The 17780-nt window shown below is 49.7% G+C and overlaps 1 protein-coding gene across 1 annotated transcript in view; it reads left to right on the plus strand.

Annotated features, from left to right (window-relative positions):
• Nucleotides 1-15243, plus strand: part of LOC138351432 (adhesive plaque matrix protein-like) — an 18217-nt gene extending 2974 nt beyond the window's left edge. The window contains exon 2 of the mRNA XM_069303256.1: nucleotides 13765-15243. Within this exon, the coding sequence (XP_069159357.1) occupies nucleotides 13765-15243 (1479 nt within the window). The remainder of the gene's footprint in view (nucleotides 1-13764) is intronic.
• The last annotated feature ends 2537 nt before the right edge of the window (nucleotides 15244-17780 follow it).

Consider the following 17780-nt stretch of genomic DNA (forward strand, 5'->3'; position numbering starts at 1 on the left):
TTACCTGTGGGGGTAGTAACTTACCTGTGGGGGTAGTAACTTACCTGTGGGGGTAGTAACTTACCTGTGGGGGTAGTAACTTACCTGTGGGGGTAGTAACTTACCTGTGGGGGTAGTAACTTACCTGTGGGGGTAGTAACTTACCTGTGGGGGTAGTAACTTACCTGTGGGGGTAGTAACTTACCTGTGGGGGTAGTAACTTACCTGTGGGGGTAGTAACTTACCTGTGGGGGTAGTAACTTACCTGTGGGGGTAGTAACTTACCTGTGGGGGTAGTAACTTACCTGTGGGGGTAGTAACTTACCTGTGGGGGTAGTAACTTACCTGTGGGGTAGTAACTTACCTGTGGGGGTAGTAACTTACCTGTGGGGGTAGTAACTTACCTGTGGGGGTAGTAACTTACCTGTGGGGTAGTAACTTACCTGTGGGGGTAGTAACTTACCTGTGGGGGTAGTAACTTACCTGTGGGGGTAGTAACTTACCTGTGGGGGTAGTAACTTACCTGTGGGGGTAGTAACTTACCTGTGGGGGTAGTAACTTACCTGTGGGGGTAGTAACTTACCTGTGGGGGTAGTAACTTACCTGTGGGGGTAGTAACTTACCTGTGGGGGTAGTAACTTACCTGTGGGGGTAGTAACTTACCTGTGGGGGTAGTAACTTACCTGTGGGGGTAGTAACTTACCTGTGGGGGTAGTAACTTACCTGTGGGGGTAGTAACTTACCTGTGGGGGTAGTAACTTACCTGTGGGGGTAGTAACTTACCTGTGGGGGGTAGTAACTTACCTGTGGGGGTAGTAACTTACCTGTGGGGGTAGTAACTTACCTGTGGGGGTAGTAACTTACCTGTGGGGGTAGTAATTTACCTGTGGGGGTAGTAACTTACCTGTGGGGTAGTAACTTACCTGTGGGGGTAGTAACTTACCTGTGGGGGTAGTAACTTACCTGTGGGGGTAGTAATTTACCTGTGGGGGTAGTAACTTACCTGTGGGGGTAGTAATTTACCTGTGGGGGTAGTAACTTACCTGTGGGGGTAGTAATTTACCTGTGGGGGTAGTAACTTACCTGTGGGGGTAGTAACTTACCTGTGGGGGTAGTAACTTACCTGTGGGGGTAGTAACTTACCTGTGGGGGTAGTAACTTACCTGTGGGGGTAGTAACTTACCTGTGGGGTTAGTAACTTACCTGTGGGGGTAGTAACTTACCTGTGGGGGTAGTAACTTACCTGTGGGGGTAGTAATTTACCTGTGGGGGTAGTAACTTACCTGTGGGGGTAGTAACTTACCTGTGGGGGTAGTAACTTACCTGTGGGGGTAGTAACTTACCTGTGGGGGTAGTAACTTACCTGTGGGGTTAGTAACTTACCTGTGGGGGTAGTAACTTACCTGTGGGGGTAGTAACTTACCTGTGGGGGTAGTAACTTACCTGTGGGGGTAGTAATTTACCTGTGGGGGTAGTAACTTACCTGTGGGGGGTAGTAATTTACCTGTGGGGGTAGTAACTTACCTGTGGGGGTAGTAATTTACCTGTGGGGGGAGGGGGTGTGGGTAGTAACTTACCTGTGGGGGTGTGGGTAGTAACTTACCTGTGGGGGTGTGGGTAGTAACTTACCTGTGGGGGGTGTGGGGTAGTAACTTACCTGTGGGGGGGTGTGATAGTAACTTACCTGTGGGGGTGTGGGGTAGTAACTTACCTGTGGGGGATGTGGGTAGTAACTTACCTGTGGGGGGGGGTGTGATAGTAACTTACCTGTGGGGGTGTGGGGTAGTAACTTACCTGTGGGGGATGTGGGTAGTAACTTACCTGTGGGGTGTGTGGGATAGTAACTTACCTATGGGGCGGGGCAGGGGGGTAGCCCGCTGCAACCAATCAGGAACCCCCTCTTTCTCTCGCGCCATATTTTCATTGGCCCGTCCTGACCAATCAGGACTCGCCTCGCTGACGTCACAAATCTCCGGAATTTAAAACGTTGGTTGAATTCAAAATAAGAACAGCCAATTAGAATCGCTTCCATATTTTAGCGTGGTTTCAATTGGCAATATTGGGCGGGGTAGTTGAGGGTGCGGTGACTCACGGCCAGAATGCCAAGAGCGGTATAAATAACTTAGGTTCAGACGGTATTACCCTGTTGCGTAGTATACCGCACGCACGCACGCACGCAGACACGCACGCACACGCATGCACGCACGCACGCAGGCACACGCGTACTTGTGCTTCACAAGGTATGGGCTACATGCTGGGGCCGCATACCTTACATATGTGGTATACATGTGTGTGTGTGTGTGTGTGTGTGTGTGTGTGTGTGTGTGTGTGTGTGTGTGTGTGTGTGTATGTGTATGCGTGTGTGTGGGGGGAGATGGAGAAACCTCTCCCTTGCATCAGTTGCTTCTCCAACACTGTCTTCCCCCGCACCCCCCACACCTGTACCCCCACACCTGCACACCCCCACCCCCTCCCTCCACCCCCAACCCTTGATTCAATCTCAATTCTCCCATCATCCCATTCCAACCCCTTGTCTCAATCCTGCAACAACCTCCTCCTCCTCCTCCCGCTTCCTTACTCTCTCTCCATCCCCCCCATCAACCCCCCCCCCCCATCAACCCCCCCCCTCACCTCCACCCCCTCCCCGCCACCCGCCCCGCCACCCCCCCCCCCCCGGCACAGTGCCAGCACATACTTGGCACTGCTCCCGCCCTGTAGTACTATGGGAGGGATCATCGTACAGCGGCAACACCGGTGTGTTGCCAACACTCTTGCAAGATCATGAATGATTAATGACCAATTACGATAATTATACAAATCCCACAATTAAATACTGACTGTAGTACTGAGATACAATTTTCTTAACTCAAGTAGTTTTATATAATAATAATAAACGTGCAAGCAACTTCGCGGTCAATCAAATTCTTCGGGCTGATATTATAGTTAAATTACCTTGGAGTATATGCACACTAGAGGATCAACACTGTGTTATTAGTTATGATCCCCTCCCTTCAACGATGCAACACCACCCCCACAACAGCTGCGTAACTCCTGGGTATCTGTTTCTTGTTAGGTGAAGAGGAGCGTCAGGTGAAAGGACAAAACTGCCCAGTAACTGGACTCCAGGACTCTGCAGATGTGACTCGGTGACGTAGCCCACTGCGCTTAGCCACAGTCTAGCCAGATATCTATTGATATCTATTACTGTCTATCAGACAAGACTCTACACTATACCAACAGTTTCGAGTCATGCAGTTTACTCGATTTTAATCAGAATAGTGAGGTGCCATTTCAAGGATAGTTGATCAACCAGGCTGTGATACATACGTCAGGCTGCCTGAGCAGCCGCGTCTAACAGCCTGGTTGACCAGTCCAGCAACCAGGAGGCCTGGTAGAGGACCGGGCCCGCGGGACCCAGACAATAACGAGGTTAGGGGTCTCATCCTCCCAGTCATCTCTAAGGTAAACAATTACGTTATGCTGCCAGCGTGTAATTACCTCCTGGTCCGTCATATCAAATGAAGGTTATCTTGAGGTTATCTTGAGATGATTTCGGGGCTTTAGTGTCCCCGCGGCCCGGTCCTCGACCAGGCCTCCACCCCCAGGAAGCAGCCCGTGACAGCTGACTAACACCCAGGTACCTATTTTACTGCTAGGTAACAGGAGCATAGGGTGAAAGAAACTCTGCCCATTGTTTCTCGCCGGCGCCTGGGATCGAACCCAGGACCACAGGATCACAAATCCAGCGTGCTGTCCGCTCGGCCGACCGGCTCCCTTATAAAGTGAGGCAGGTAGTAAAGGTAGTCACTTTAAGGCAACAGAACACTTTTCTATATATTTAATGAAGGCATCTGCTTGTGTGTGTGTGTCCTAGGTCCTGCTTCTGGGTGTACTGGCTCTCTGGGTGTACTGCTTCTGGGTGTACTGGGTCTCTGGGTGTACTGCTTCTGGGTGTACTGGGTCTCTGGGTGTACTGCTTCTGGGTGTACTGGCTCTCTGGGTGTACTGCTTCTGGGTGTACTGGGTCTCTGGGTGTACTGCTTCTGGGTGTACTGGCTCTCTGGGTGTACTGCTTCTGGGTGTACTGGGTCTCTGGGTGTACTGCTTCTGGGTGTACTGGGTCTCTGGGTGTACTGCTTCTGGGTGTACTGGCTCTCTGGGTGTACTGCTTCTGGGTGTACTGGGTCTCTGGGTGTACTGCTTCTGGGTGTACTGGCTCTCTGGGTGTACTTCTTCTGGGTGTACTGGCTCTCTGGGTGTACTTCTTCTGGGTGTACTGGCTCTCTGGGTGTACTTCTTCTGGGTGTACTGGGTCTGTGGGTGTACTGCTTCTGGGTGTACTGGCTCTCTGGGTGTACTTCTTCTGGGTGTACTGGGTCTGTGGGTGTACTGCTTCTGGGTGTACTGGCTCTCTGGGTGTACTTCTTCTGGGTGTACTGGCTCTCTGGGTGTACTTCTTCTGGGTGTACTGGGTCTGTGGGTGTACTGCTTCTGGGTGTACTGGCTCTCTGGGTGTACTTCTTCTGGGTGTACTGGGTCTGTGGGTGTACTGCTTCTGGGTGTACTGGCTCTCTGGGTGTACTTCTTCTGGGTGTACTGGCTCTCTGGGTGTACTTCTTCTGGGTGTACTGGCTCTCTGGGTGTACTTCTTCTGGGTGTACTGGGTCTGTGGGTGTACTGCTTCTGGGTGTACTGGCTCTCTAGGTGTACTTCTTCTGGGTGTACTGGCTCTCTGGGTGTACTTCTTCTGGGTGTACTGGCTCTCTGGGTGTACTTCTTCTGGGTGTACTGGGTCTGTGGGTGTACTTCTTCTGGGTGTGTACTTCTTCTGGGTGTACTGGGTGTACTGCTTCTGGGTGTACTGGCTCTCTGGGTGTACTTCTTCTGGGTGTACTGGCTCTCTGGGTGTACTTCTTCTGGGTGTACTGGCTCTCTGGGTGTACTTCTTCTGGGTGTACTGGCTCTCTGGGTGTACTTCTTCTGGGTGTACTGGGTCTGTGGGTGTACTGCTTCTGGGTGTACTGGCTCTCTGGGTGTACTTCTTCTGGGTGTACTGGGTCTGTGGGTGTACTGCTTCTGGGTGTACTGGCTCTCTGGGTGTACTTCTTCTGGGTGTACTGGCTCTCTGGGTGTACTTCTTCTGGGTGTACTGGCTCTCTGGGTGTACTTCTTCTGGGTGTACTGGGTCTGTGGGTGTACTGCTTCTGGGTGTACTGGCTCTCTGGGTGTACTTCTTCTGGGTGTACTGGCTCTCTGGGTGTACTTCTTCTGGGTGTACTGGCTCTCTGGGTGTACTTCTTCTGGGTGTACTGGGTCTGTGGGTGTACTTCTTCTGGGTGTACTGGGTGTACTGCTTCTGGGTGTACTGGCTCTCTGGGTGTACTTCTTCTGGGTGTACTGGCTCTCTGGGTGTACTTCTTCTGGGTGTACTGGCTCTCTGGGTGTACTTCTTCTGGGTGTACTGACTCTCTGGGTGTACTTCTTCTGGGTGTACTGGGTCTGTGGGTGTACTGCTTCTGGGTGTACTGGCTCTCTGGGTGTACTTCTTCTGGGTGTACTGGGTCTGTGGGTGTACTGCTTCTGGGTGTACTGGCTCTCTGGGTGTACTTCTTCTGGGTGTACTGGCTCTCTGGGTGTACTTCTGGGTGTACTGGGTCTGTGGGTGTACTGCTTCTGGGTGTACTGGCTCTCTGGGTGTACTTCTTCTGGGTGTACTGGCTCTCTGGGTGTACTTCTTCTGGGTGTACTGGGTCTGTGGGTGTACTTCTTCTGGGTGTACTGGGTGTACTGCTTCTGGGTGTACTGGCTCTCTGGGTGTACTTCTTCTGGGTGTACTGGCTCTCTGGGTGTACTTCTTCTGGGTGTACTGGCTCTCTGGGTGTACTTCTTCTGGGTGTACTGGCTCTCTGGGTGTACTTCTTCTGGGTGTACTGGGTCTGTGGGTGTACTGCTTCTGGGTGTACTGGCTCTCTGGGTGTACTTCTTCTGGGTGTACTGGGTCTGTGGGTGTACTGCTTCTGGGTGTACTGGCTCTCTGGGTGTACTTCTTCTGGGTGTACTGGCTCTCTGGGTGTACTTCTTCTGGGTGTACTGGGTCTGTGGGTGTACTTCTTCTGGGTGTACTGGGTGTACTGCTTCTGGGTGTACTGGCTCTCTGGGTGTACTTCTTCTGGGTGTACTGGCTCTCTGGGTGTACTTCTTCTGGGTGTACTGGCTCTCTGGGTGTACTTCTTCTGGGTGTACTGGCTCTCTGGGTGTACTTCTGGGTGTACTGGGTCTGTGGGTGTACTGCTTCTGGGTGTACTGGCTCTCTGGGTGTACTTCTTCTGGGTGTACTGGGTCTGTGGGTGTACTGCTTCTGGGTGTACTGGCTCTCTGGGTGTACTTCTTCTGGGTGTACTGGCTCTCTTTTTTTCTTATCTTTGTTTAAGAAAATACAATATAAATCATATATACATAAGTTTTACAAGGCAATACTACATTATAATTCTTAGTGAACAAGTTGGGTGTACTTCTTCTAGGTGTACTGGGTGTACTGTACTGTGTAACGCCTGGAGAGTACACCCATGACTCACCATGGGGACGTCCTGGTAAGATCAGCCTGTGACCTCAGATTCAGCTAGAGGTAATTGAAATATTTTCTGGCTCCTCCCTAGTCAGCTTGTTCCTGTTGATGAGTGATCCTGATGGTCTTGATGAGTGGTCCTCATGGTCTTGACGAACACTGTACAGAGTGGAACTTGGGTTGTCAGGGTCCAAGAGACCAAGATGTAGGGCTATGAACGACAGACTCGTCACACACGCAGAAATCAACCCGTTCTCGCAAATTTAATAAGTCAATATTGACTTATTAAATATGTGCATAGGTGATATACTTAACATAATAGATACCCTTAAAAAGATTCATAGAAAACACCGACCTTACCTAACCTACTTAGTATGTTAATATAAGCATCTTATTGCTTCGTAATTACAATTATTACCTAACCTATAATAGGTATAGGTTAAGTAATAATTGTAATTACGAAGCAATAAGATGCTTATCTTAAGATACTAACAAGGTTAGGTAAGGTCGGTGTTTTCTATGAATCTTTTTAAGGGTATCTATTATGTTTAGTATATCACCTATGCACATATTTAATAAGTCAATATTGACTTATTAAATTTGCGAGAACGGGTTGCAGAAATCACCATTGCGGGATGCATCAAATACATCGTGGTAGGTCGAGTTGATTTCCAGGTTGCGATTCTTTTGACCATGTCGTAGCTCAGTCGATTAAGGCAGCGTCTGGGATCCTCTCGGACTTAGGTTCGAATCCTCGTCACGCCCCCTTGTGGATTTGTTCGACAGACTCGTTGTTTCAGTGACATGTATTCCAACTATAAGACGTCAAGGAAAGTGGAGTAACGTATCGATGGGAGGGCTGATATAGTTACCAATCCCTGCAATAGAACCCTCAACAACACTGATACTCAAAGAGATACTCAACAACACTGTCTCGGAGAGGCTGCAGGATCCAAGTAAGTTCCGTATAACTTCTGGTTTCAATTCTTTTGACCATGTCGTAGCTCAGTCGATAAAGACAGCGTATGGAATGCTCTCAGACGTAGGTTCGAATCCTCGCCACGACTCTTGTGGATTTGTTCAACTGATACGCAAACTTAAATCCTCGCACCGGAATTTGCTACACATATACTCAGCCCAAAACACACATTATAAAAAAACACATATACCGTGTTCCAGCTACATGTTAAACGTACAGGTTGCCTTGAATGACAACTACTAAACCAAGCCGGCTGACAGCGCTTCATTCCCGCCAAATACACAACTATACTACGACGTTGGTACAACGTTCGAACAAGTTTTTAACACCTAACCAGTTATAACAACCAATATAGCAAGTTGTAACAACGTTCTAATGCGTCATAAACACGTTAAGCCAAGATGTAACAACTTTATTACAAGTTGTAACAAGCGGAAAATAGAGACAGTTACGGTTTGTGTTTCCAGGGATACAACCTTGAGGGACCTCGCCAAGGACCTCAATAGGGGTCACTACAGCAGAGGGAGGCGGCGGCGTGGTGGCCGTGGATACACAACCACACAAGGACTCTGGGATGCGGGGGACCTGCACTTACCACACAACAGCAGGTGAACAACCCAGCGGGTTTTCTTCCTATTGGGGAGTGTTGTACATGCTGCTATGGCGGTGTGTCCACTCACAAGATGAGTGGCCAATAACTCCCCTAGAAACACAAACCGAAACTGTCTCTATTTTCCGCTTGTTACAACTTGTAATAAAGTTGTTACATCTTGGTTTAACGTGTTTATGACGTATTGGAACGTTGTTACAACTTGCTATATTGGTTGTTATAACTGGTTAGGTGTTAAAACTTGTTCGAACGTTGTACCAACGTCGTAGTTTCGGTGTGTGTTTGGCAAAATTTAATTTTTTTTAGCAGGTCCTAAGAGCGACGTTTGCAAGAAAGTTTGCAAGATATAGAAACGGGTTGATACTGGAAAAGTTACTTCAGCTGATCATTGCTAATAAAGCCAGACCCCGCCTGCATGCATTGTCTGCCTAAAACCCACAAATCCCACGCGCCTAATCACCTCTGCTATAGGTACAATCCTTCATGCAAAAGTCGACTCAGGGCACTGAAAGCTATGACCTGGAATGGACATGGAGCCTCTATTGCCGTGCTTAAAATGATGTACACAGCCTATGTGCGCTCCGTCATAGACTATGCCGCACCAGTTCTGTGCACCTACTCCCAAAGCGATATGAAAAGGCTTGAAAGCATTCAAAATGAAGCCATGACAATCATTCTTGGAGTTCCAAGAACTGCCAAAACGTCTAATCTACGAGAGGAGTTGTCCCTTCCCAGTGTTAAAAGCAGAATTCAGAGCTGAATGCTAAGCTTGCAATTAGGATAGCCAGAGATCCCCATTACAATGATATTGCTAAGAAAAAACTGAGCTCTGTGCTACTTTCAGGGGGAAACAGGAGAAGCAAAAAATGGCATCACAGATCAGTCTGCTACCTCGAAGAGCTTCACCTGCTTGAGCAAGCCCGTGAGCAAGCCTGCGTGAGCAAGCCTGTAGAGAGGTTACCTCCCTGGGAGGATGACTCATGCAAGATCATCATCAATGAAATGGCAACGAAAAAATCCAACATGATACCACAAGAAATGAGGCACAAGTATCTCGAGGAAATTTATAAGGAAGCTGGAGATGAACTAGATCAAATCTACACTGACGGGTCATCTAATCCTGTCAATAGCAGGGCTGGTGCAGCATACACGGTAATCAAGGATAATACTTTCCAACGCAGAAATGAAGAAAAAGCACATATTGAGAACTATGCCTCTTCAACGCAAGCAGAGCTAACTGCCATTGTTATGGCGTTAAGGTTTCTTGAACGGAACACTAATGGTGCACTGATTTGCACCGATTCAAAAGCAGCACTGCAAAGCCTAAGTAAAAATCGAGCAGAAAATCTTGCAATAGTCGCTGAAATCAAGAGAGCTGTGAGAGTACTTACCAATCAGGGAAGAGTCGTCAAGTTTCTGTGGATCCCCTCCCATGTTGGAATATGTGGGAATGAACGAGCAGATGTGCTGGCTGCTGAAGGCGCTGAAGGAGACCATATTGAATACTTCATACCCAAGACTACTACAAATTAGAGGTATTGTCAGGCAACATCACCGTGACAAGGTTACTGAGGAAAGGAGGATAGAAGCACAAACCAGTGAATCTATACGATGGTACAATATGGTTGCAGCGGGCAATCCCAATCATTATGGACGAAGAGGAGGAGGACGAGGGAGAGAGTCAGTAATAGCAAGAATCCGTCTTGGATACAAATATCCATGGAGATACGGAATGGAAACAACAGTTGATCAGCGAAGTTGCAGAATCTGTGGTGAGAGTGATGGACACCGCCTTGACCACTATCTACGTGAATGTGAACACCTGAGAGATATCAGAAGTAGGTGTAGAATAATAAACCCCACATTGTTTGAGTTAGGAAAACACTATTTGTCAAATATTGATACTGTTCTTAAAAGATTTCCCCATTTTGCACCCGCAAGATAACGTAAGCTTTTAAGGGTTGATAGATGTTAATCTTCTTGTTTGAGAAGCTGTTCACTTGAGCCAGTTAAGCAAGTCCCAGCTGTGTCTGGGTACAAGTAACAGGATGAACAACCCAGCGGGTTTTCTTCCTATTGGGGAGTGTTGTACATGCTGCTATGGCGGTGTGTCCACTCACAGGATGAGTGACGCTACCCAATACTGTCACTATGGCGGTGTGTCCACTCACAGGATGAGTGGCGCTGCCCAATACTGTCACTATGGCGGTGTGTCCACTCACAAGATGAGTGGCGCTGCCCAATACTGTCACTATGGCGGTGTGTCCACTCACAAGATGAGTGACGCTGCCCAATACTGTCACTATGGCGGTGTGTCTACTCACAGGATGAGTGGCGCTGCCCAATACTGTCACTATGGCGGTGTGTCCACTCACAGGATGAGTGACGCTGCCCAATACTGTCACTATGGCGGGGTGTCCACTCACAGGATGAGTGACGCTGCCCAATACTGTCACTATGGCGGGGTGTCCACTCACAGGATGAGTGACGCTGCCCAATACTGTCACTATGGCGGGGTGTCCACTCACAGGATGAGTGACGCTGCCCAATACTGTCACTATGGCGGTGTGTCCACTCACAGGATGAGTGACGCTGCCCAATAAACTCGCCCCTCGGGGCAAAATTTAAAATTTAATCCTTTATGGATTTACTGGTGTTGTAGCGAGATCTTGGTATGAACTGTTGGGCACATTTATCATGGCATCTGAAAACCTCTGGCGAGTTACTACACACACAATGAGAACGTAACGTAAGAGATACATTAACGTATCTTAACGTTACGTATATTAACGTAAGAGAATAAGAAGCTGACTAGTCTGGACATCTTGCCTCACTTTGTACCAAGATTCCAAGAACGGCCTCGCTTCTTCCAGAGTCAGCGTTCGATCCCGGATGGTCCCAGAGGTTGGGTACTATTCCTCCCCCCCTCCCCCCTCCCCCCCCCCCGTCCTCATATCCCATCTCTCATCCTGCCCACATATCCTCTTGTTGTTGTTTTAGATTTAGCTACTCAGAACGAAATGTCCAAGTAGCACGGGCTATGGTGAGCCCGTAGTGGACTTACCTGGCACAGGAGCGGGGCAAGTAGCACGGGCTATGGTGAGCCCGTAGTGGACTTACCGGGCACAGGAGCGGGGCAAGTAGCACGGGCTATGGTGAGCCCGTAGTGGACTTACCTGGCACAGGAGCGGGGCAAGTAGCACGGGCTATGGTGAGCCCGTAGTGGACTTACCTGGCACAGGAGCGGGGCAAGTAGCACGGCCTATGGTGAGCCCGTAATGGACTTACCTGGCACAGGAGCGGGGCAAGTAGCACGGGCTATGGTGAGCCCGTAGTGGACTTACCTGGCACAGGAGCGGGGCAAGTAGCACGGCCTATGGTGAGCCCGTAATGGACTTACCTGGCACAGGAGCGGGGCAAGTAGCACGGGCTATGGTGAGCCCGTAGTGGACTTACCTGGCACAGGAGCGGGGCAAGTAGCACGGCCTATGGTGAGCCCGTAATGGACTTACCTGGCACAGGAGCGGGGCAAGTAGCACGGGCTATGGTGAGCCCGTAGTGGACTTACCTGGCACAGGAGCGGGGCAAGTAGCACGGGCTATGGTGAGCCCGTAGTGGACTTACCTGGCACAGGAGCGGGGCAAGTAGCACGGCCTATGGTGAGCCCGTAATGGACTTACCTGGCACAGGAGCGGGGCAAGTAGCACGGGCTATGGTGAGCCCGTAATGGACTTACCTGGCACAGGAGCGGGGCAAGTAGCACGGGCTATGGTGAGCCCGTAAACACATATCCCTCCCAAGAGGCATATATATATAGTGATAACGGCGTGACTCTCCTCACCTCGGCACCAGCAACATCGACCTCATCCTGCCATGCAATGATTGCATTGACTTGACCGACCTATTTATACAACTGCATTTTCTCTCATTACTATTGTTATCAACGGCATGACAATGGGTTCTCCCATTAGTATTGTGCTTATTTATTAATAGAACCCCCCATTAAAGAGGACCACTCTCCAGCATTGTCTGCAAGACTGAATTGGCTTCGTCACGTTTAGTCCTAACGGAGACAGAAGAAAATGTATATATGCTGGTTAGCATTGTAAATGTGTGGCCACGTCTGTGGTAGAAAATAATAATAATAATAATAATAAAGTCCTAACCACATCACACCATTTGGACAACTTTAGAAACAGACACTTTTTTTTTTTTGCAGGGATATTCCTGCGTGGGCCCTAAGCCTCTGGCTGGCCCACTGGGCGGGCCCTAAGCCTCTGGCTGGCCCACTGGGCGGGCCCTAAGCCTCTGGCTGGCCCACTGGGCGGGCCCTAAGCCTCTGGCTGGCCCACTAAGTGTTGCTTGTTTCTGTTTTACTTGGGCGGAGTATGAGTATTTATGACTCGTATGGTCGCTTCAGTAAGATTTTGCCATATGTGTTTAACAACTTCTTCTGCTCTGTTGAATCTAAGTTGAAATCTTAATGGGTTTGTAACTGTGCACTGTGTTAGATAATGTTCCAGTGGTCTGTTGTGGTTGTAACTGTGTACTGTGTTAGATAATGTTCCAGTGGTCTGTTGTGGTTGTAACTGTGCACTGTGTTAGATAATGTTCCAGTGGTCTGTTGTGGTTGTAACTGTGTACTGTGTTAGATAATGTTCCAGTGGTCTGTTGTGGTTGTAACTGTGCACTGTGTTAGATAATGTTCCAGTGGTCTGTTGTGGTTGTAACTGTGCACTGTGTTAGATAATGTTCCAGTGGTCTGTTGTGGTTGTAACTGTGCACTGTGTTAGATAATGTTCCAGTGGTCTGTTGTGGTTGTAACTGTGCACTCTGTTAGATAATGTTCCAGTGGTCTGTTGTGGTTGTAACTGTGCACTGTGTTAGATAATGTTCCAGTGGTCTGTCGGGCATTTCTCCACAGTGTTGACATAACAGACACACTGAAGGTGAACCTTCAATACAGTATACTTTGGAAAGAGATGACGCCCTTAGTTTCCCGTACACACTAATAATATAAAATGTTACCTAGTTGAAGTTCAAAGTTTCATGGAAACCAAACTATTTCACTGTTACTGAGATGAGCTGAAGAAACGAGGTTATTAGAGTCTCTTGACCAAAAGATGGCTTCTATGCATCACATAGAGACTTAAATACACTATAACCTGCAATAGGGATCGTAGACAGCCGGCAACTAAGATCATCTCCAATATCATAAACAAGACAAGACAAGAATGCCTGTTCATATAGGTTCGAACAGGACCAGGACGTAGGTTCGAACCCTAATCACGGCCATGGTGGATTTGTTCGCCTGCTTATTCTTCTAATAAGACACACAACCTAACCAACACTTGCAATAAAGCTCGGGTGTATACTACACCTTTTAACACTTGTGACAAAGTATACAAGGAGAAACACTAAGAAACACCGATGAGAGTGTTTGTGAAACACAAGTATCCATGCTGTGTCCATAACGCCAACACCGCATGTGTTACACACACACACACACACACAGGAACCAGGAGCAACAAACACCTCGTACACCTCAGGGCCGCTAAACTCATCAACAAACAAGAAGAGTGAAGATGTCAAACATCACAAAACCGTCACACACAATGACACGAACGCTAGGCGTTGCTGCTCATCTTGCACCTCAACCCACGGGACCTCAACCCACGGGACCTCAACCCACGGGACCTCAACCCACGGGACCTCAACCCACGGGACCTCAACCCACGGGACCTCAACCCACGGGACCTCAACCCACTGGACCTCAACCCACGGGACCTCAACCCACGGGACCTCAACCCACGGGACCTCAACCCACGGGACCTCAACCCACTGGACCTCAACCCACTGGACCTCAACCCACTGGACCTCAACCCACGGGACCTCAACCCACTGGACCTCAACCCACGGGACCTCAACCCACTGGACCTCAACCCACGGGTCCTCAACCCACTGGACCTCAACCCACGGGTCCTCAACCCACGGGACCTCAACCCACGGGTCCTCAACCCACGGGACCTCAACCCACGGGTCCTCAACCCACTGGACCTCAACCCACGGGACCTCAACCCACGGGACCTCAACCCACTGGACCTCAACCCACGGGACCTCAACCCACTGGACCTCAACCCACGGGACCTCAACCCACGGGACCTCAACCCACTGGACCTCAACCCACGGGACCTCAACCCACTGGACCTCAACCCACGGGACCTCAACCCACTGGACCTCAACCCACTGGACCTCAACCCACTGGACCTCAACCCACGGGACCTCAACCCACTGGACCTCAACCCACTGGACCTCAACCCACGGGACCTCAACCCACTGGACCTCAACCCACGGGACCTCAACCCACGGGTCCTCAACCCACTGGACCTCAACCCACGGGTCCTCAACCCACCGGACTTCAACCCACGGGTCCTCATCCCACGGGTCCTCATCCCACGGGACCTCAACCCACGGGTCCTCAACCCACTGGACCTCAACCCACGGGTCCTCATCCCACGGGACCTCAACCCACGGGTCCTCAACCCACCGGACTTCAACCCACGGGTCCTCATCCCACGGGACCTCAACCCACGGGTCCTCATCCCACGGGACCTCAACCCACGGGTCCTCATCCCACGGGACCTCAATCCACGGGTCCTCAACCCACGGGACCTCAACCCACGGGACCTCAACCCACGGGACCTCAACCCACGGGTCCTCAACCCACGGGACCTCAACCCACGGGACCTCAACCCACGGGACCTCAACCCACCGGACCTCAACCCACGGGACCTCAACCCACCGGACCTCAACCCACGGGACCTCAACCCACGGGACCTCAACCCACGGGTCCTCAACCCACGGGACCTCAACCCACGGGACCTCAACCCACCGGACTTCAACCCACGGGACCTCAACCCACGGGACCTCAACCCACGGGACCTCAACCCACGGGACCTCAACCCACCGGACCTCAACCCACGGGACCTCAACCCACCGGACTTCAACCCACCGGACTTCAACCCACGGGACCTCAGTGCCTATAATGTTACCTTGCAGTGCTCCGTAAAACAACGTTACACCGCTCATCAACAAATCCCGTGTAGTTGAGAGAGTGTACACAGGTTCGCCGTAGTTGTGATGAGCGAGCATCGGCGGCCGCTTTCAACACTTCCAAATAACACACTCTTGGCGGGAGTTTAGAGCCAGTAACTAACGACGTCTTCCTTCTATGGATTCTCTGACTCAAGATCAGAAGGTGTAGCCGTTATTAGTTTATACAAATCGTTATTCTTTAGGCTATATTGTGAAGGGTTTGTACCCCCCATCCCAGACGTTACCGAGTGAGCTAACTCAACCCGGCTGAACTGATGAAGTTCGAACAGTGGTTCGCTAACCTTCTCTGTTCGAATCGCACCTCTAGCCATTATTCCAGCACCGGCTCATAAACAAAGGGGAAGTGTTTGTTAAACCAGCCGCCAAAATCCCCTGTCTATCAGTGAGAAACAATATACACACGACTTGAACTGTTGACGTTCGAACTTTTCTTGAACATTGCTTTGCTTTCTTTGTATGTTTTGAACTCAATCAATTCATCGCCCACGTACTGCAAAACCCCAATAATTGCATAAGGAACCTAAATATCTAAAACCTAACCTAATCTCGGGTTAACTTATACATCAAATTCTAATATATATTTATATATTAAAGTGTTTAAATCACGAAGAGATTAACACGTGATGAATAATATGAAAATATTTAACGGCGAAGGAAAAATTCAACCAGAATTAACTTGAGTGTTGACATGTTAATCAACACATTATCAAGTTAACTAGAATACGTCTTTGGGGTCGGCCTAAGGTTAGCTATTTCGTCCGAGTTACTATTTTCGTCCGAATTATTCTTTTCGTCCGAATTATTCTTTTCGTCCGAATTATTCTTTTCGTCCGAATTATTCTTTTCGTCCGAATTATTCTTTTCGTCCGAATTATTCTTTTCGTCCGAATTATGATTTTCGTCCGAAATTATTATTTTCGTCCGAAATTATTCTTTTCGTCCGAATTATTCTTTTCATGGGAAAATTCTATTGGCAAGAAGATCCAAGTGAGGAACATTCTCACCTTGAAAGACAATGTTCTAGCATTCTGTTCACCCTTGTTCGAGCAGATCTCGTGTCAGAGAGCCAGCCAGCAAGCGTCAAGTGAGCTGTGTGTTCTGGCTCATTGCATAGTGGATGAACAAGGTAAGGCAATTATCAGGAGAAAGCACTAAGCCGTTACGACTGCGTTGTTGATGACTTAGGAGCGACGAGGACGACGAGGACGACGACCCAAGATCGTAAGATGTCGTCGTGTGTGTGAGAGATGGGGGGGGACGAGATACGAGACTTGGGACTAGTGGAGGGAGACGTCTTGGGGAACCTTCTGTCCTGCCAGGAGCTGCTGTTGCAACAGTGATCAGGCAACATCCTCGTGTTGATGCAACAGAAACAGTAGAATCAACAACAGCAATAACAAAAACAGGAACAGTAACAACAACGACAGGAACAGCAGCAGCAATAGCTGCACCAACAACAGCAACAACAGCAGCAGTAGCTACTGTTGTTGTAGCTAATGCTTTTGTTGTTGCTGTTATTCTTGATGTTGCTATTGCTGCTGCTGTTGCTACTGCTCGTGTTGCTTGTTCTGATGCTAATGCTGCTGTTGCTACTGCTGCTGCTGTTGCTGCTACTGCTGCTGCTGTTGCTGCTACTGCTGCTGCTGCTGCTGCTGTTGCTGCTGCTGCTGTTGCTGCTGCTCCTGTTGCTGCTGCTCCTGTTGTTGCTACTGCTGTTGTTGTTGCTACTGCTGCTGCTACTGCTCGTGTTGCTTGTTCTGACGCTAATGCTGCTGTTGCTGCTGCTGCTCCTGTTGTTGCTACTGCTGCTGCTGTTGCTACTGCTGCTGCTGTTGCTGCTGCTCCTGTTGTTGCTACTGCTGCTGCTGTTGCTGCTACTGCTGCTGCTGTTGCTGCTGCTGCTGTTGTTGCTACTGCTGCTGTTGTTGCTGCTGCTGCTGCTGTTGCTGCTGCTGCTGCTGTTGCTGCTGCTGCTGCTGTTGCTACTGCTCCTGTTGTTGCTACTGCTGCTGCTGTTGCTGCTGTTGCTACTGCTCCTGTTGTTGCTACTGCTGCTGCTGTTGCCGCTGCTGCTGCTGTTGCTGCTACTGCTGCTGTTGCTACTGCTCCTGTTGTTGCTGCTGCTGCTGCTGTTGCTACTGCTCCTGTTGTTGCTGCTGCTGCTGCTGTTGCTACTGCTCCTGTTGTTGCTACTGCTGCTGCTGTTGCTGCTGCTGCTGCTGTTGCTGCTGCTGCTGCTGTTGCTACTGCTGCTGCTGTTGCTGCTGCTGCTGCTGTTGCTGCTGCTGCTGCTGTTGCTACTGCTCCTGTTGTTGCTACTGCTGCTGCTGTTGCTGCTGCTGCTGTTGCTACTGCTCCTGTTGTTGCTACTGCTGCTGCTGTTGCTGCTGCTGCTGCTGTTGCTACTGCTCCTGTTGTTGCTGCTGCTGCTGCTGTTGCTACTGCTCCTGTTGTTGCTACTGCTGCTGCTGCTGCTGTTGCTGCTGCTGTTGCTACTGCTCCTGTTGTTGCTACTGCTGCTGCTGTTGCTA

The sequence above is a fragment of the Procambarus clarkii genome, chromosome 5 (genome assembly GCF_040958095.1).
Source record: "Procambarus clarkii isolate CNS0578487 chromosome 5, FALCON_Pclarkii_2.0, whole genome shotgun sequence".
NCBI lineage: Eukaryota > Metazoa > Arthropoda > Malacostraca > Decapoda > Cambaridae > Procambarus > Procambarus clarkii.